The sequence below is a fragment of the Idiotropiscis lumnitzeri genome, chromosome 20 (assembly GCF_059441095.1).
Source record: "Idiotropiscis lumnitzeri isolate Australia: NSW breed Sydney's pygmy pipehorse chromosome 20, RoL_Ilum_1.0, whole genome shotgun sequence".
NCBI classification, from domain to species: domain Eukaryota; kingdom Metazoa; phylum Chordata; class Actinopteri; order Syngnathiformes; family Syngnathidae; genus Idiotropiscis; species Idiotropiscis lumnitzeri.
Genome location: NC_142410.1, coordinates 8,493,531 through 8,513,427, shown reverse-complemented (window position 1 = coordinate 8,513,427; position 19,897 = coordinate 8,493,531). Strand labels below are relative to the sequence as shown.

The following is a 19,897-nucleotide window of genomic DNA, read 5'->3' as shown; positions in this document are numbered from 1 at the left end:
CAAATTTTAGAACCCATTGTGGCCCGCCAATCTAAATGTTTGCCCACCCCTGTACTAGAATATGCTGGATCTCCGCTTAAGAGCATCTCAATATGATGCGTTGTCTAACTTTTCTCACTGAGTATCACCTCAAAAAGCGCTTTGCCCTGCAAGTATCACTACAGAAGTATAGTAGGCCCAAGTGTTCATGAAACACGGTTTGAAAATTTAATCCTGTTAATTAAAAAAAAAATGTCATTGAAATGTACAGCACAAAAATTTTTTTAAATAAAATTATACTTAACTTGCTTTTGGATTAATAAATACATCAATCATCCACTAAAATCGGAACGACCTTTTCACTTTTCTCCATCTTCTTCATATTCATCTTATCCTTCTTGGATTTTATTTGTAGGTGTTGTGGCTCCTCAGCTTTGACGACAAGGACACGCTGGCAATCGCAGTGGACAAGTACTGCATCGGAGTGCCGCCCATCCAGTGGTTGGCATGGATACCGCAGCTGCTGACCTGCTTGGTTGGTTCTGAAGGCAAACCTCTGCTCAATTTAATAAGCCAGGTGCGTATATCCCACAACTGGATTGCTTTTGTCATCTTTTTTTCTCGGTCAGAGTAGTTTATGAAAATGGATGGAATTAATTTTTACGCACACACAGCAACAAATTATTGATTGATTTTTTTTTTTTTATGTCCAGATGTTGGCGACGCCCACTGTTGAAAGGTTTTTACGTTCTTGCTTCATCACATTCCGTCCAGCAACATCTGGCTTCACGTGTCGGCATCAGTTTTCATCGGCGTCGTCTTAAAAGCGACGGATTAACTGCGTTTGTGATCTCTCGCTCGCCTACGTTCTTTTTACCAAAGACTTCCACTTTGACAGCCATTTTATTCGCTTTCACCAGACCCCCGAGAATTGGATTTTAAATTATTTGCACATGAAATGATTATAAAGTTGCTATTGTACGCATCCGCACGGCGGGGAGAGAGTAAGTAATTAATGCCAGGACTAATTTGCGTTGGTTAATGGAGTGTCTTTTTTTTTTTTCCCTGCACAATTTGAAGAGGATCATCCTCAAAGAGGCCTCTCGAGACAGTTTCAGGAAAATGATGGGGAAGGTTTGTCACGTCACGTCACGTCGAGTCGAAAGCAGCATGCGATGCCGTCTTACTCTTTAGCTGGCGATGAAGCGCGAACGGCTTCAATGCCGGTCACGTCATTCCTGTAAGATCCTTTCTTGCCTTTGGTCTGTGCGACCACTTTTTAATGACGGATGAGTAAAAAGGTTGAAAAGTGTTGACTTCACCGCTTTTTATGTAAAGAGAGAATCCTGTTTTAATGCATGGCCGGCTTTATCGTTGTCATTTCCCTGAATTATTTAGATTTTTTTTTTTTTTTCTCTTGGCGGCGGGATGTTTGAAAAACGTATGTTGAAAAATTGATGAAGGTGAGGCAAAGCGCGCCTGGGGGTAGGTGGCGAGATGAATCAGAAGATAACACAATTTGAGCAGCCCCTCTCCCACGCTCTCGACGTCCCTTCTTGTCAGGCGTTCGCCCTTTCCCCCTCCTCTGCCCACCTCGGCTTCACCCAAGTGGAATGAGTCTGAACTTCCCATTAGCACGCCGATCGGTAGTTCCCGTCCTTTTCCTTCCTTCCTCTTTCATCTTTAATGCTGCTCTTGGATGCCACCTCGAATTTCTTGTCTTTTTAGACGCTGCTCCTTAGATGTCTTCACCTTTATTTTATTTTTTATTTTATTTATTTTACTTATTTTATTTATTTTATTTATTTTACTTATTTTATTTATTTATTTTATTTATTGGGGGGAAAGTTACTTCCACTCTTTACAGCCATTTTGCTGCACGTTTTTAATCGAGACAGGCCGTTAAACTGCATTTTGAATAAATCATCCTGACAAACGAGAAATAATCGCTAAAATCGATCCGTTGCTCATCACTTTTAACTTGACACCTGTTAAGTTCTGACTTGACGTATTTAGCTTAGGAGATGGTTGTGACTTTTCCCGAAGAGGTCAATTTCATCATCACTCACATTGGGTTTTGCATCCCAACTCCCCTGCCGTGCAGCTTCAAACACTCGCTCTGTTACAGGAGGGGGCAGGTTGGCTTGTATCAGTGTGAGCTCACTCTTGGGACACACACGCACACACACACGCACACACACGCAGAGTATCTCACCGCCAGTAACCCCCCTCGTCTCCTTTGCTGTTTTGAATGAGGAGAGGGGGAGTCTTTGAAATGTAATATGTGACCCTCTTTATATCCGCCAGGTGGGACGAGTTTACCCCCAGGCTGTCTACTTCCCCATTCGTACCCTTTACCTGACGCTCAAGATCGAGCAAAGGGAGCGCTACAAAAGTGGTAAGAACACAGCTTTTTCTGTTGCCAACACAATTTTGGGGGGAATTATGCAACCTAAAAAAAAATGACACATTAGCTGAAGGCTAACACACAATGCAGAATGCCATAGATGGGCTAGCAAAGTTAGCATTGACGTCAGAGTACTATTAAGATTTCAAGCGAAGTATATCTTGCCCCTTAGACGCATCGGGTCAACAGCAGCCTACTTCAGTGGGGTCCCAGTCTCACTCAGGGGCCTCGGACCCAGGACCCATTCGGGCCACGGCCCCCATGTGGCGCTGCAGCCGAATCATGCACATGCAACGCGAGCTGCACCCCACCCTCCTTTCCTCCCTGGAGGGAATCGTGGACCAGATGGTGTGGTTCCGAGAGAACTGGCACGAAGAGGTGAGAACAAAATTGCGGAGGTGTGAGAAAATAATACAGTCGACTTGACGCTCGTTTCCATCTGTGCAAATGTGCTAATCTGGGTTGTCGCGCGCAACCTGGTTGTCCACGCGACCCCGGTCTTTTTTTTCCCTTTCCCTCCGCTGATTTCTTTTATCGTTGCAGGTTTTGCGGCAGCTCCAACAAGGCCTGGCTAAGTGCTACTCCGTGGCCTTTGAGAAAAGCGGCGCGGTGTCTGACGCCAAGATCACACCGCACACGCTCAACTTTGTCAAGAAGCTGGTCAGCACTTTTGGCGTGGGCTTGGAAAACGTTTCCAACGTGTCCACCATGTTCTCCAGCGCCGCCTCGGAGTCGCTGGCCCGTCGCGCCCAGGCCACGGCGCAGGATCCGGTCTTCCAGAAGATGAAAGGCCAGTTCACGACAGGTTGGTTCAATCCCGACGTGCGTTTTGAATTAACTCACTGATTGCAATGTTAGGAAGTTTTGGCTTTCTGACCTCGAACAATGAAAAAAAAAAAATGCATTCTGACCTGAGTCACTGATTGCGTAATAGTACACTCGCGCGTGTGTGTGTGAAAATGGGCAGATAGACAAAACTGATTAAAACGAGAAATGTTGAAATCAAATATAAGTTATTGTATTCTAGTGCTTTGCCACAGTAAAGTAGCCGTTCCAGGCTATGTGGTCGTTCCGAAAATATATAACCCATAATGTCTTGACGCTAGTAGGACAGTTTAAGTGCCTGCTGCCACTTTTGTTCCTCTGGCCCCAAGAAACCTCTAACTCACTTTTCTAGTCCAAGTCCTAAATAATCGTAGAGGGGTTGCCTGAAACCACAAATAAAAAGTAGCTTTCTTTAAAAAAAAAAAAAAAAGATTTGAATTTGGCCTGTATGATTGTTACATAGACAGAATTTAAATGTAGTTGAGTCCATTTTGACACATCTTGAGGTAAACAATCGCTCCTGTTTTAAAATGGCGCCCCGGTTGACTGGTTCTGATTTAAACAAGCGCCAGAAGTCAGCTTTCAAATAAACGTCTTTGCGAGTGCTTTTCACTCCTGCGGGCTGACCGCACACGCAATGCCGGCTTAAATCGGCCCAGTCGTATTTTCCATCCGCTTCAATCTCTCCTGCGCCTTTTTTTTTTTTTTGGGGGGGGTCTTTCACCGGGCCTAAAAGCGGCCTCGAGAGTGTGTGTTAGCGAAATATAGGCAAGCGGCAAACAAAAAAAAAAATAAATAAAAGTGAGCCCGGGTGGGGAGAAGACGACAGGTGCGATGGCATTAGCGTGCAAAAGCATGGCGGCGACCGAGTGAACAGCACAAACAATGACGCCGCGGCGCTCGCAGCGAGCACGGCGGTGATAAATCTCAGCAGATGTCGCGGCGGCAGCTGTGCTCACGCAGCCAGACATCATCGGGGGGCTCCTGCCTCGACGCGAGCCCCCCCCAGTCTACCGTGGCTACCCAGCTGTCCCCGCGACCCGAACGGCGCGACCCGAACGTCGCGAGCCTTCGCCAAAGCGGAACAAAAAGGGTTTACAGAGCGGCTGAGCAGCCAAGCTCCCATTCCCCGCACGGTGCTTGTGGCTCACTTGCTTTTCACAGGGTTTGTGGGCCGGAAAATCTGGGTTTATGTGAGCATATATAACATCTGGCAGCAGGGAGGCATTCAAATCCAATTATGGCAAGCGCTATTTGCATGAGTTGCTGTTTTAGTCGTGGATCTGTTCGGGAGACTTTTGTCGCGGGCGTTTTTCTGGGAGGGGGAAAAAAATTGCGTAATATTTCTGTTTATTCAAATTCCCCGTGTTCTGCCGTGCAAATGTCTTTTCGGGTCGGATTAGCGTTTAGCCGCCTATTGGCTTTGCACCTGCTACTGACAGCTCTGTGAGCATTTATGTGTCTGGCTTTTATGACAATTTCATTTCCCCGCCAGGTGTCAATTGTCGACTGTCACTCAGTCGCAGTTTTACAAAATTACAAGTTGAATACCGGGACTTGTTTACCGTAGCGATCTTATCATACAAAACGGAATAAAAGGTCTGCTATAGCGACATTTGGAGTAGCCGTCTCGCCTCCCTGCTGGGAATGAACATCCAAACTCAGGTCATATATATTTTTTTTCCCTGTTATTTTTTTTTTTTAAAGGCTCATTTAAAAAGTTTGGGAAAATGAAGCTTCATGAAGCACTTGTGATGTTTTTTTTACTCCGCTAGATGGTGCTCCTGGTTTGAAGATGAAAGCGAGTGCAATGGAAATGAATTACATTTCCACTGCATCTTGAAACCTAGAGTGCCCTCTAGAGGAGCCAAGAATCATTACAAGTGCTTCATGAAGTTTCATTTGGCGGGATTGAATTGAAATGGGACTTATGGCGCACAACCTCACCTGATATCCTGAAGGACCCTCGCCTCGCCTCCTTCCCTCATTGTTGCCGATTACAATTCATCAAAACGTGCCGCATGCAATGTTATTCGAAATAGCATTTTAATACTTTAAAACTCTTATTTTCCTAGCACTGATTTAATGATGTCTCTCTTTTAAGTCAATGAAGCAAATATTTTTTCTATTATTGTCGTCTAGTATTTCCTCAGCTTCACTGACTGTTGTGTGGTTTTTGAGTAACTACTCCGGCGGGGGTTCAGCTACGGGGAAGGTTAACGGTCACACATGCACAAGCACACCTGGGATCTGCCCACTACTGTTCCAGCTTTGTACTTTTGGCAGCTCCAGTGGAGCAGTCTGGAAGCTTTTGCATTTCCCAAGGTCACCGAGGCCTTATGCTCACAATTCACCTCTCGGTGACGTATTTCTGTGAACTTTTTTGTTAATGTGCGTCCCTCTCCCTCCCTCGCCAGACTTTGACTTCAGCGTGCCCGGCTCCATGAAACTCCACAATCTCATCTCCAAGCTCAAGAAGTGGATCAAGATCCTGGAAGCCAAGACCAAGCAGCTGCCCAAATTCTTCCTCATTGAGGAGAAGTGCCGCTTCCTCAGCAACTTCTCCGCTCAGACTGCCGAGGTGGAGATCCCCGGCGAGTTCCTCATGCCCAAACCGACACATTACTACATCAAGATTGCCAGGTGGCTGATGAAACTCCATGAAAGAAGATTTTATTTTCCTTGCATATAAATCTGATTACGTGGTCTGTCCTCCGTTTTCTCTGTTCAGGTTCATGCCCAGAGTGGAGATTGTTCAGAAGCACAATACCGCAGCGCGCCGCCTCTACATCCGCGGGCACAACGGCAAGATCTACCCCTACCTGGTGATGAACGACGCCTGCCTGACCGAGTCCCGGCGCGAGGAGAGGGTTCTACAGCTCCTTCGACTCCTCAACCCTTGTCTAGAGAAGAGAAAGGAGACCACCAAAAGACATCTCTTCTTCACTGGTAGGACCACAAATGTCGAGCGGACAGTAAGATCAAAGATGTGCGTTATTTGCGGGTTTTCTACATCCCGGCGGCGTGACGTTCTTGTCGATTCTTAGCTTGAATCGTGTATATGGTTCATGAATTTTTCAATGGGCTCCATTTTTTTAAATTCCCACATTGAACGCGTTGGGATCGGTGTTCATCGCACAGCCTCATCTTGCTGATTTTTTTTTTTTTTTGCATTCACTTACACTTAAATCTGCTAGCGTCGTGCTAATAATAAATTAAATATCTAAATATATATTTGTTAATTAAATAATTAATTTATATTTTATTATTTATTTATAAATATATAAATAAAGAAATAAATATGGCATTAAGATAACTAGAGCGCCCAAAAATACTCACAGGCAAGTTTTCTGAGTGAAAGTGAAAAAAAATAAAAAATAAAAATTTTTAGTTGTGTGTGAAGAAAGATTCAGATTTTTTTTTTTTAAATGTATTTATTTGGTGCCCCTTCGATACAGCTTTGAAAAATTTAGCGGAAAATGTGATTACAGTCAACCCTAACCTTTGGATAGCAGGAACGCTGCACTCCACTCCAAATGTGCGTGACTCATTTCTTTTTCTGTCCATGTCTGCCTGGAGCACACCGCGCACAATTTCAGCTCCCTCTCGAGCCCACTTTGCCCTCCCGCACCATTCCCCTGTGGTTTGCCTCCTCCCAGATGTTTGCCTACTCTCCACTCTCTGCACTTGATTGGTTTGTTGCGGGGGCAAGTTAGGATACGGAATTCAGCCGCCTTATTCCGACCAAATTCCTCGAATCTGGCAAGGCCGGTATTGTTTTGAATTTGGTGCCCGGTGGATGTCAATATTTAGGTTTGCTTTGACTGCGCGGTTAAACCCGCAGCCTTCTTTGACCCTGGTTGCTCGAGACTGATGGCACATTGTCAGCTCTCAAATATTTCACTCGCAGGGCTCGACTGCATTTGAAGTCATTCTGTTGACGAGCCATTCAAGGACATTTGACACTTTATGTCACCGCTTAGCTCACCTTCTTCCTCCGTCCCTCATCTCTTAACACCTCTTTCCGTTCTCTTTCTAGTGCCGAGAGTGGTGGCGGTGTCTCCGCAGATGCGGCTCGTGGAGGACAACCCTTCATCTCTGTCACTGGTGGAAATCTACAAGCAGCGTTGCGCCAAGAAGGGTATCGAGCACGACAACCCCATTTCCAGATATTACGATCGCCTGGCCACCGTGCAAGCCAGAGGCACGCAGGCCAGCCACCAGGTATGCCGGACACTTTGAAACATGCCTTATGGACGCCATGAATGACTCATACATTGTTTAAAAGTGAACGGAGCCTCATGCACCCATGTGTTCTCGCCGCCCCCCCCCTCCATGGCCACCAGGTCCTACGCGACATCCTGAAGGAGGTCCAGGGTAACATGGTGCCACGCAGCATGCTGAAGGAGTGGGCCCTCCACACCTTCCCCAACGCCACCGACTACTGGACCTTCCGCAAAATGTTCACCATCCAGCTGGCTCTCATCGGCCTGGCTGAGTTCATGCTCCACTTGAATCGGCTCAATCCGGAGATGCTGCAGATAGCGCAGGTAGGGCCATCCCATCTTTTCGCTTATTTAAAAAAAAAAAAAAAAAAAAAAAAGCAAATTAAATTATTTACAAGATTTTTTTTTTCCCCCCTTCCGGGATTTGCTACAGTTCTCTATCGCAGGTAGGGCTATCCCTTCCGTTCACTTATTTAAAAATAATAATAATAATAAAAAAGAAAAGCTACTTAAATTATTTAAGGCAATTTATTTTTTTCCCTTCCGGGATTTGCTACAGTTCTCTATAATATACTCAAAAAAATCATCAGCCTCACAAACATTTTTTTCCCGGGCATTCAGGCTTCATGCACGGTCATTTAATATAAAGGCACGTTCGTATCGATGCGTGGCGATCGCCATTACCTGCTCTGTATCCGACTCATCCTTCTCCCGTGTGACATTCACATTAACGTCTATCAGTCAAGCAGCCGCTCTAAATGCTACGGATGTTTTGACAGAACGCTATACGCAATCCCGCCGCGCTCCAACTATCAAAGATGTTTCAATCTGAAGAGGCTGCGTTTGTGCACGAGCGCGGGGTCCTCAGCCGGCTTTTTTTTTTTTTTTTCCAAAGTCATTATTAAAGATGATTGTGTCAGTCAGACGCCCCCCTCCCCTCTGATCCTAATCGCCCTTTGCTGACAGGCGTTCCTCCGGGCAACTAAGCGCTGGTATTAAGCCCCCACTCTGCCTGTTCCATTCGGCAGATCCCATTAGACACAGGGGGGATTACGGTGGGGAGCGTGCATGTGCGCACACGCCAAGCTGGAGATTGCAAGGACAGGACATCACCGCCACGTATTTGCGCCCCGCCCTGCTTGTTACCTAGCATAGCGCCCCAACAGAGCCCGGTGAGGCATCATCAGCATTTGTCAGCAATTATTAGATACTGTAACGCCCTCGAATGTAAGATAGAAGCGTCACTCTCCCCGATGGACTTTTCGATTCTAAAATGGTCCAAAAGTGCATTTTTAGCGGCGCGTCACGGTGGGCGACACGTTGACGACCTGCGGAACTGAGCGGAAGGAACCAGAGCGCTCGTATTTAGACGCATTTGACATAGTGAAGGAAATTTTTTTCAGATGAGGGATTTTTTTATTTTCAGTGGTTCGGTTTTCCGTCTTGGGTTTTTTTTGTTTCGGACAAGAATTTTAATTTCATTAAATAAATTATTTTCTTTTGAATTTTTATGATTATGATATGATCTGATTTCAAATATGTTGACAGTGTTTTGAAAGTGTTATATGTGGATTTTTTTTTCTAAAAAGAAAATAATGCAAGGACGATTTGACAAATTTGATGTGCCAAGCTTGTGGCATCATGTTCAAAAAGATTAAAAATAGGCTGTAATTGTGCATTAATAAATTAGTGAGCAAGCAAAAGCGGCGTATAAAAAAAATGCAAAAAAAAACATTGACATTTTTATTTATTTTTCTTTTTTTCCCTTTTTTTTTTTTTTTTTTAGAGAAAATAATTTAGAATTTTTTTTCCCAAAAAGTGGAAAAGCTCAAGTGCTGTGAGGACTTTTCGGCTCCAGCCTTGCTCATTCCCCAGCAGCCCTTCCAAATAAATCCGGTCACTAGTATGCTGATTTATCCTTCTGATCACCGTCTGTAGGCCGACCAGAGCCCCCTGCCGGGGGGCTTGCTGCTTTCTCTGCCCACTGCCCCAAGGCTCGCCGCGGGGGCCTTGAAGGAACAGACGGCACGAGCAGAGGCGCGAAAGTAGCGAGCAGGCTGAGCTGCGGGGAATTGCTTCGCCATAAAGCTGTCAGAGCCACTCACCCTTTCATATAAGGGAGCTTATCAAGACGAGAATAGCGGCTTGCGCTCAAGTCTTCTTGCCCATAAATGCCGGTTTAAAGATGAAAACTTGGTCTGTGTACGTCGAAGTCAGGCCGGCAATCAGAGGAAGCAGAGCGAAATGAGGATTATAGATGTTCGGCTGCTGATAGTTTGACGTGTTGCAGTGCCTGAGAGGCCAGATCAATAACGGCTCGCAGCTTGTTTTGTACGGCCGGCCTTTTCCGAAAGTGTTCCATCAGCTCATGTGCACCCTCAAAGGTTGATGCGTAACTCAATCGGCGTCGACGCCCGCTGACAACGTTGCTCTCCGTCCACGCTCGCAGGACACCGGCAAGCTCAACGTCTCTTACTTCCGCTTCGACATCAACGACGCCACGGGCGACCTGGACGCCAACCGGCCGGTTCCGTTCCGCCTGACGCCGAACATCTCCGAGTTCCTGACGACGATCGGCGTCTCTGGGCCGCTCACGGCCTCCATGATCGCTGTGGCGCGGTGCTTCGCGCAGCCTAACTTTAAGGTGAGTGATCTTTGGGCGAACCATTCAGCCATTGGAGTCTTCTTGTTTTCATCTTAAAACACAAAGCCAAGGAAACGCTTTCGTCCAGATCGGCGTATAGTGCCCGTATAAACAGCATTCTCAGACGCATAATGATGACTTGGAGATAAACCCGCACGGTTATCGAATTAGCTTGGAATCTCATAAGAAGCTATAATGTGGGCAGCTGCCTGCCACGCTTTTGGTGAAGGCCCAAATCATTCATACCCTTGTTAAATTTTGGGTTTATTTATATGTTTTGTTTTGATTTCAGTTTTAGATAGATGTGCTTTTTTTTTTCTCCTTTTTTTTATACAGTGCTTCTGGAAAATATTCACAAGGCAACACTTTCCATATTATGTCACAGCATCACAGAGGAAAATTTGATTTATTTTTTGGGAGTGCCAAAATCAAGGCTCGGGGGCCAAATCTGGCCCACGATGTCATTTTATATGGCCCGCTTTTTTTTTTTTTTTCTTTTAAATAAACCAAGCCCACTTCAAAAACAAACCGAAAAATTTGATTTTTCAAAATTCATTATTATTGTGAGGTGGTCATACATTTGTACGGGTTCACACACTGCTAAGGCTTCACTTTAAAAAAAATATATATATATATATTTTTTTTACAATTTAATTTAAAAAAAAAAAAATTGGGGCTGCTTTGCTACATCCGGCACAGGATGTCTTTGAGTTTTTCTAGAATGAAGAGCCAAAACAAACCGCTTTAACCCCTAAAGAATGGTCAAGTCAAGGCATTGGATTTTTCTGAGGCCATGAAACCTGTTTGCTATTACAAGCAAACACGGCACAAAATTTTATCGTTTTTTTTTTTTCTGTAATGGATTAATTGCATTTCATTTAAGACTTGTAATCTTGATCGCAGAACGATCTAAACAGTCAAAGCGCCACCACCTGCAATTCTGCTCACATGCAAAAAGTTGACCGCCCCTCTTTCTTTGCTTCCTGCCAGGTGGACGGCATCCTGAAGGCTGTCATGCGCGATGAAATCATCGCCTGGCACAAGAAAACCCAGGAGGACACGTCTATGCCTCTGTCCCCGGCTGGCCAGCCAGAGAACATGGATTCCCAGCAGCTGGTGTCGCTGGTCCAGAAAGCCGTCACTGCCATCATGACCCGCTTGCACAACCTGGCTCAATTCGAGGGAGGCGAGAGTAAAGTCAACACTTTGGTGGCCGCGGCGAACAGTCTGGACAATTTGTGCCGCATGGACCCTGCGTGGCATCCTTGGCTCTAAAAAAAAAAAAAAAAGTGTTTTACCTAGTTTGGAAAAGCTGTTTGGGCATTTATTTGATATTCTTCCTATCCAGTTTAAGGTCCATGCACTCGACATTTCAGTGCACTAGTTACTAGTGGGACTTTTGGTGCTACTACTATTGAGCCAGTAGTTTATCAAGGTTTAATTACACAAAAGTAGGCGGGAGAAAAAAATACCATATAAGACAGTTGCTGAATTATTATACTTGTGAGGATGGAGTGGACAAATATTTTGTCACCATCCTTGAAAAAAAAAATATTGTTGCCACCTCTGCTAAAATCATCAATTTCACTGCTTAAATGAAATTATTCACAAATATTTTTTTTTCATTTTTTTTGGGTGTGTTTCCGAAAAAAAAAATGATTTGGTGACAATTTCAAGGATATGGAATAAATCCGAAAATGACTTTTTATTGTTGTATGAAGATGTTCTCAAGATGGATGGCTACACTTTGTACAATCATTTCACTTGTATTTATTTTTTCTAATTAAATGTTTGTTACAAATTTCCAATGACAAGGTTTAAAAACTGAACAGTCTCAAGATATTCCATTGTTTTCTGTCTCGCTCTTATTTTTGTTACAGACGCCCATCTCGCAGCTCTTGTACGTACGCATTTTGTTTTAATAAAATGCTATTTTTTTGATACGACTCTTCTTCCGTCGGCAACACTTTGGGAGTTTCAACTGCGCCCGTCATAATCGTAAAAAAAAACCTTGCAATTACTTCTCTCCTTTAGTTTCTTGAAGTTGGTTATAAAAGAGCAATAATAACGCGGTAATCGCCATCTGTGCCTGGTTCTCCCGCATCACTTTGTCGCCGTCATAATCGCCCTGAAGGACACACTCCTGGATCTTATTGTGATCATAACTCACGCTGTGAAATGACTTGCACACGAACCGGCCTCCAACATTTAGGAAGTTGATTGCCGTCATCCCACAGCCGGTCGACGGTTATGGAGAGGCGTTTCGGAGCAGCGGTGTCGCTCTCTCGTCGGCCTACGATAACCTCGGGGGTCATTCGCTCCCCCCCTTTGGTTCGAAAGTCCCGTCTCGAAGTGGGTTGAGGCGTTTTCCCTCCTCCCCTGCCGCTTGATGAATGCTCGCCTTTAGATCTCTCAGCAGGCCGCCCTCACTTGACTTACACGCACTGTCAAGACGGCCTGCCTGCGCCCATGAACACAACTTATATCTCCAGGACGCAACACACACACACACACACGCCTCAACATATTTACAATAGCTAAGATTCCTTTTTTTTTTCCTGATCCAGTAGGGAGCCATTTTTAATATCAATTGCTTTTTTATTTTTTGAAAGAAGGCCTGACAATTACAAAACACAACTCGGCTTTATTCATTGAGTGCTTTAAAACAACCGATTCTGCATGCAAAGTGCTGCACATGGACGGAGTAAAAATCAGTCATACAACAAAAGACAGTGAAAACATGCACACAAATACAGCAGACACCATAAAAAAAATAAAATAATGCCGAGTAAAAATGCATGAAACAGAGCATACAATACAAAATATTTACTCTCTACTAAAACAGGATGCGACTTGTCGTGTATTGCGGATATAAAAAATCTACACACCCGTTTTTTTTTTGTGGCAAAAAAATATTTTTCCACCATTGTGCCCCAGAATTTACACAACTCAAATGAAAATAAAACATCTTGAGGTGACAATATTTGTCCACTCATTGCAATAACTCTGCAGATTGCAGTCGGATGACGTTCTGGATTTTGGATTCAGGCCATTCCAAAACCTTTAGAAAATAGTAACAGTAGAAGCAAAACACAGTCCACCAAACTACAGCAGTCGCTGGTAATGACTTTTAATATCCGATGTGTGGGAGAACAACTCATTGTGATTTTTGTCATTTGGCCTAACAGCCTCGGGGACAGGCAAACAGGAAACACGAAGACGTGACAAGAGGCAGAGTAAAAAAAAAAAAAAAACAGGAGCGCCTCAGGTAGAGTGCTTGGAAAGCCTCGCATAGGAGCGGAAACGCAACCCAGCAACAATTGAGTTTGATCGACAGGCCTTACATGAAACTCGCTGTTTGCTCATTTGAAGCACCTGTGCGGTCAGTTGTGCTGCGTGGCTAACGAGGCTGACTGGCAGAGTGGCGTGGTGAATGGAAAACATGCACGGAGCACTCAAGTAAAACAATGAAGCCGAATTGGGAAAAGTAACAGAATACAGTGATAGAAACTTTTTTGATCAAGCTCCGGTTCCAGTTGAAGCCAAGCAACCCCGAAGCATGATGTTGCCACCATCAAGCGTCACCGTAAGTACGATATACAGTTTAGTGTTCTATTAGTCATAAGCGGTGTTAATTATTAATTTTTTTGTGTGCATGTGTCTTGATACTGAAAATGATAAAAAGGAGTCTCTTGTCTTTTAAAACGCCTTTTTAAATGCGATACATACAAGCCAAACAAACGCCTCTCTCGCGAGACTCCCGCGAGACAATTGAGCCAGTTGCCGTAAAGCTGCAAAACTGTCGCAAACACAAATTTAGCACCATTACCTGACTGGTACCTCGTAACTTGTGACAATATTGTAGTTTGTCCGTTAGAAAACACACGCGCACATTTACCACGCCTCGTCTAGATGAGTTGAAATCTGAACACAACCTGTGAATTAGCTTTTGATTGCTTCTTATGAGAGGTGGAATAGTTTGGCTCCCTTGCTTTAGATTGTGCAAGTGTAGTGCACGAAACACAAATGGCAGTTTGGTGCAAGTGAAATGAAGGCTGGGACATCAGCACCGTCGCCCTTCTTTCCTCACCGTCGTCTCATCTTTGGAGCGAGAAAAGGATGGTGGTGATTGATGCGCTCCGGTGGGAGTGGAGGTGTAGGCAGCGGATCAGCACCAAGCCCAGACCTCAGCGGACAAACACAAATAGATCGCAAATAGCCATCTTCCCCCTCCAGTGATCCCGATCCCGGGGGATGATGGGTAAAAACTGTGGTTGGGGGAGGAGGGGGCGGTGGACGGGACTCACTCACTGCCTTTGGGATAAAACATCAAAATGGCAATAATGGAAACGCGAAAGTTGGCCTAAGTATGGTCGCGCTTTCATTTCCATCACCGGGTTCAAACTTGAGGCTTGGGGGCCAGATTTGGCCTGCCACTTTTTTGGAGGTGGACCAATAAAGCGGCGCTTTATCTACTTTAATATTTACTTTTTCTATTTTACTGTGTGTTTCTTTTCATTTGTTTGGAAAATCTGTCAAAACAAAATTGTAATAGATGATCCTTTCCTCAGCTAGTTCATTTTTCTTTGCTTTGACTGGGGGCAGAAATTTGATGCGCGAGCAGACATTTGGAACATGGGGAACATTTTTTTTAATCCCTCTACCAGTTGATCATGGTCAAGCTTAAAAAAACAAAAAAACAAAGAGAAATGCACTTTGCATATCGTTGCTGCCCTATGAAAAACATGCATGTCCATTTTTGCATTTTTTATGTTTTTATCTTCTCATAAATGAAATGAAATTAAAAATTTGTTTGACACATAATTTTTAGCTTTAAGTTTTTTTCTAACAAATTGGCGAATAAAAATGTAATGCATTTATCACAATAAATAAAAATACGAGTAAAACGACTAGTCATGCAAACTGAAGAGCGCGCCTTTTTTCGACAATTCCATCATCTGACTCCTCTTGAGTCGTCGCAGCCGGCATCCGATGCTTTATTTCCTCATTGTTTCAGGCCTTGTTGCGCAGCAGAGGGGTGGGGGGGTGTGCACAATTCTTTTTGGAGTCCCCGCGTAAACAAACAGTATTAATCAAATGACAACGATGTGTTTATCTCCGTTCTAGGAAGCGGCTCATCTCATATCTAACAGCGGAAGATTTGTTTTGTTGCTCGCCAATGGAGTCCCATTAGGACTTCTAATGACATTTTCACTTGGAGGAGTGCAGCTCACTGGCTTTGTGTCTCAAATCTGCTCTTCCCAATTTTTTTAATTGCCCAAGTGGGAGGCAGCAATCAAAGTCACTTGATGTCTCGGTGACAGCGACGCAGCCTTAGTGGAAATAAGCACAATTTGTTCTCGAGGCTTCTAAATGGAGAAAGTTGGAGAAATTTATATGAGCGTGGCAGCTGAACATTTGCTTCTCCACTCAAGCCCATTTAACTGGAATAAACTAGCTACTTAGAATAGATGGAGTAATTATTTCCAAATTATCTTCCTTTAAATTAATCAACAGGAGCTCCCTTTCCAATTAAAAAGGCACTTTTGTACGTACGTCTGACGCAGGATGCCATTTTTTTTTTTTTCCTTCTGCGCCGCTTCTGCAAACAATATAACGGTTTCACCATTTTTATTTATTTAATTTATTTATAAATGCATTTAGTTTTAAAAGCAACTTCATTCGCAGAATGTTTCCCGCCTCGGCATGCTAATCGAAATGCAACCAGTAAGAGTTGTTTATTTGCTAGCCTGTTAGTATCGTTTTTTTTTTTTTTTGATGACGTCGCAAATCGTTGATGACGTCATCCTCGAAGCGTTTTTTTTTTTTTTTGCTTCGCGACGTTTCCGGCGTAACCTTGAGACAGAAAACCTTTAACGAGACTTTATTTCAGGACTCCTGCGGCACTATCATTACAACATGTAGAAGTTGCATCATCGACTAAAAAAAAAAAAAAAAAAAAAAATCGAATCCTTGGAATCGGAATCTGTGACACACACCTGTGCCCCGCTCTTATTTTCTAATTCTTGAACTATTTGATAGCGCTTTCCATTCCTCACATTTCCCATGGCTGCAATAAGTCCTCTCGACTGCTGCCAGTTGGCACCGTCAGCTGTGCTAAAGTATGGCGGAGAACAGCTCTATTAATTATGGAGGACATTTTTATTATTTTTTTTTTTGTGCTGAATGTTGAGCTGACACGGCGCTAAAGTGCGTGTGCCTGAACTGTCACTTGCGTGCAATTCATATTGTTTGGACAGGAGGCATATGCTCCACGCTCGCGGCCATTAAATTTTAAACGCTCATGATCACGTTGCCGGTGAAGTCTTGAAAATGCAAAACAGGTGATGTGTTGGGGGCGGCGGGGGTCGCCATTTTGTTTTGTTGGCGATTACTATAATTCTACTTGCACTCCTCCCTTTCTTTCGTTTGATTCTTGTTGCATTTGTGCTTTTGCTTTCAGTGTTATTCCTTTTCCCGGTTAAACGCTGCGCATGGATAATTCTGTTCACGTCACTCCAGATGTTCAAATCACAACGTTCATCAATTGATGTGGTGTGGCTGCAAAAGTGCCATCTGTTCATCGATGGATTTTAATGAATGGAGTATTATTTTCAGTCGGCCATTTTGGTCAGAGATGTGTGGCGGTACTGTTCAAATGAGTTTGTTTGTTTTTTCTTTTTACTCGTTCGCCTTTCGAAACAAAGCTGGTGACAGATTTTGTTTAGTTAGCTGGGGGAAATTTATTGGTGGATTTCGCGTCAGAGTTGCAAATTGCGTTCCCTTTTACAGCACATTAGAAAAATGTTTCAGCATGGATTATTTATATTGTAAGTTTCATTTTGTTTTTGTATAAATTGAGTTTGACTCATAATGGCTTATTTTAGCAATCTTAAGGTCAGCTTTTGGTTTTGATTTTTTTAAATTAATTAATTAATTTATTTATTTTTTAATTTAAAATTTTTTTTTAATTTGTATATTTTTTTTTAATTATTTTTTTTTTAATTTTTTAATTTTTTAATTTTATTTTTTAATTTTTTACATTTTTTAAGGGGCGGGGTCAGTGTTCAGTGGCAAAAAAAAGATTATCAACGTACAGCAGTCACATTTTCTCCATCAGCAACCATTTTTGACCTTCTGCAAAAAGGAACAAAAAAAAAAAAGAAGCTTGTATCGTTTTTTAAGGCATGTTTGTTTTCCGAATGACTGCCTTGCTTTGTATTTGCGCCGCACTTGTGGCCACTTGATTTTCTTATCAGGCCCTCATATGCGGCGGGTCACCGTGGCGTGTTCGCAGCCAAGCTGCTGAGCCCGGTTGACGACTATAACTCACCACTCGACCCCCAGAGCCGAGTGCCCTCCATCAGCATCCTCAGCGCTCCCTCTTTACCTCTTTCTCTCTCTCTCTCTCTCTCCCTGCCTGCATCCAAGAACGTGATTTAATTTGTTTGGTAATATCAGGATTGGCGCGTTCAGCCCAGCTTCACTCCAAAGTGAAATTGGACAAGGGCATTGGAGCCTCGCTGTGTAAAAGTGCCTCACCTTGACAGCTGCTTGAGTGGGGAGCGGATTGCGGAGAGAATGAAGGATGTACCTGGGAGGGAGGGGGCGAGTCAGTTCGACGCCGACACACTTCTCCTTGCCTCGCTTGGGAGTTGTGTGCCAGACAGGCGGCGAGCCACGCGGATTTGAAGGCCCGAGCTCATTTTAAAGTGGAGACAAAGCACCAGGTGCAACTAGAGGACCCATCTGCTGCACAACAACATGTTGGAACTTGGCCAGTATGTCCAATTAGTTTCCAAGGAGACGTTTCTCGACGCCACATCCTTGTCGGTAGATTGAGCTCATTGTAATTACATTTTTTTTGAAAGCACAGATCTTCATGTGGAATTGAATCACACATGAGAGATTTTTATTTTGCTGTTCAATTTCCTCTTTTGTCTACTTGCTCAGTGTAGAATCTAACAACAAAAATTGTAACACTTCTTAAAGGGACAGCGCGTAATTTATTTAAAAAAAAAAATTATTATATAAAAATCATTAATAATATTTAATAACAAAAAATAATTATAATATGCAAAAATTGTCCTGTTACACCAACAGAATTTTAAAATATAATAGTAGGTGAAGAAATCTCTAATTACATTACGACGGGCTCGCCTCTCCTACAGGAGACTGCGATGTTTAGTCGCCATCTTTCTGCTACCGATAACCGAAGGAGACAGCTTGCGGGGAAAAAAAAAAGTGTCTGGATCAATGACGACAGCATGTGTAACAAATGCAACGCACGCACTTCGTCACTAGAGGTCGTTTGCGATGACATTTTATTTGCACGTCTGCTGAAGCAATCGGCGGTAATCTTGCAAAAAGCGTGTAAATTTTATACAAAATGTTACGCTAAATATTTTACTCTCAATTTTTACTGTTTACTGGGACTCCTTTTTTTTTTTTAGAGTAAAATGTACTTTCCGAAATTTACCGTGACATGTTTTTCTGAGGAACTTTCACGCTTCGAATTTAGGTCGTTGCATTCTATTAGTTCACCACTAGATGGCAACAAATTGTATCGTGCGCCTATCAATGTTAAATACAGCTACAACTTTTATTCAGATACCCACATAGCACAAATGCGCGTGACGTCACAAAACAGCAGACAAGTCTTGAAAGTCCAATTTTTGTCTCTGCTTCTCCCAGAAGAAAAAAAGGAAAGAAAACTGATAGTGTAAAACTCGCTGAGACTGCAAGTCAACTTGTTAATCACATTGTATTCTTTCCCAAAACTTTATTGTAGACAGGCGGCTATCAATAGTGACGCTGCCACTCTGCCAAGGCTCTTGTTCCTGAAGGCTTGACGGACAGTGATGAAGAGCACGGAGGAAAAATAAACGCCTTGACTGTTGCGCTGACACTGCTGCTCTTCCCGTCTCCGATCAACCCTGAGGAAAAATCACAGGTAATTGGATTCAATCGAATCAGACTCCAATCGATTTTTTTTTTTTTTTTTTTTTCTCGTTTCGTGGGAAGTTTGCAGCTTGATTGGCACGCACGCGCTCATGTCAAACGGTTTCATCCGTGGATTGCGGCCCAGATCTTTGGACTGGGCTCGGTTTGCGCAGACAGGAGAGTGTGATGTGAGGCAAGCTTCATTTCCACCTCCAGTGGAGAGAGACCACCTATTTAGTGGTGAGGCCACTCTGGGATGATAGCGGATCACACCCCATCAGGCGCCGAGGTGGGGGCGAGAGAGCGCGGAGTTGTCCTGCATCTAACTGATGCCTTTGAGAGGCTGCATCTCGCCAGCTTACAGCTTCAATTTCCATATCATTAAGCTTGTCTGCGATTCTCGTCGCCGCTCTCCATTAATCCACGCCCGTCTGCGTGCGAAAACCAGTTGTCGCGAAGGCAGCGTCCAAGTGCTCATCCAAGCTTGACTCACAATATTTTTATTTTATTTTATTTTTTTTCACCCCCCCCCCACCCTCCTCTCCCCCCAATTTGAGATTTTTTTTTTTTTTTTTTTTCAATGAAAATGTGTTGCTCTTTTCTCGTTTAGTGAGTGGAGGAGGAGCCCAATTTGGCGTCTCCTCACCTCATTACCCGCACCTGGATGTGACGGCAGGGGATCCTAATTTAAGTCACTTGTTAACAACGCCCTAATGCGTCCTGACAGCGACAAGAAAAAAGGGATGAAGGAGTGCTTAGAAGGCATGCAAATTGTCTTCAAGCACACCGTTTGTCTGCTTCTCGTCCTTGCTTCCGTTTTGAAATAACTTCATAAATCATCCAAGCCTCCATTTGCGGGCCCCTCATGCACAC

The 19,897-nt window shown here is 43.7% G+C and overlaps 1 protein-coding gene and 1 long non-coding RNA gene across 5 annotated transcripts in view; both read left to right on the top strand.

Moving 5' to 3' along the window:
• Nucleotides 1-12,022, top strand: part of trrap (transformation/transcription domain-associated protein) — a 51,927-nt gene extending 39,905 nt beyond the window's left edge. For 2 of the 4 annotated variants that reach the window (XM_088284222.1, XM_088284221.1), the window contains 10 exons: nucleotides 395-556; nucleotides 2,287-2,377; nucleotides 2,559-2,764; nucleotides 2,930-3,191; nucleotides 5,629-5,854; nucleotides 5,943-6,160; nucleotides 7,251-7,435; nucleotides 7,558-7,761; nucleotides 9,887-10,081; nucleotides 11,072-12,022. In XM_088284222.1, coding sequence (XP_088140348.1) covers nucleotides 395-556; nucleotides 2,287-2,377; nucleotides 2,559-2,764; nucleotides 2,930-3,191; nucleotides 5,629-5,854; nucleotides 5,943-6,160; nucleotides 7,251-7,435; nucleotides 7,558-7,761; nucleotides 9,887-10,081; nucleotides 11,072-11,356 — 2,034 coding nt within the window. In that variant the 3' untranslated portion in view covers nucleotides 11,357-12,022. Of the gene's footprint in view, nucleotides 1-394; nucleotides 557-692; nucleotides 1,114-2,286; nucleotides 2,378-2,558; nucleotides 2,765-2,929; nucleotides 3,192-5,628; nucleotides 5,855-5,942; nucleotides 6,161-7,250; nucleotides 7,436-7,557; nucleotides 7,762-9,886; nucleotides 10,082-11,071 lie in introns of those variants that run through there. The other 2 variants (XR_015840025.1, XM_088284223.1) reach the window with 2 other exon arrangements.
• A 6,936-nt stretch (nucleotides 12,023-18,958) lies between these two features.
• Nucleotides 18,959-19,897, top strand: part of LOC148317507 (uncharacterized) — a 30,866-nt gene continuing 29,927 nt past the window's right edge. The window contains exon 1 of the long non-coding RNA XR_015840022.1: nucleotides 18,959-19,034. This is a non-coding gene — a long non-coding RNA (uncharacterized LOC148317507). The remainder of the gene's footprint in view (nucleotides 19,035-19,897) is intronic.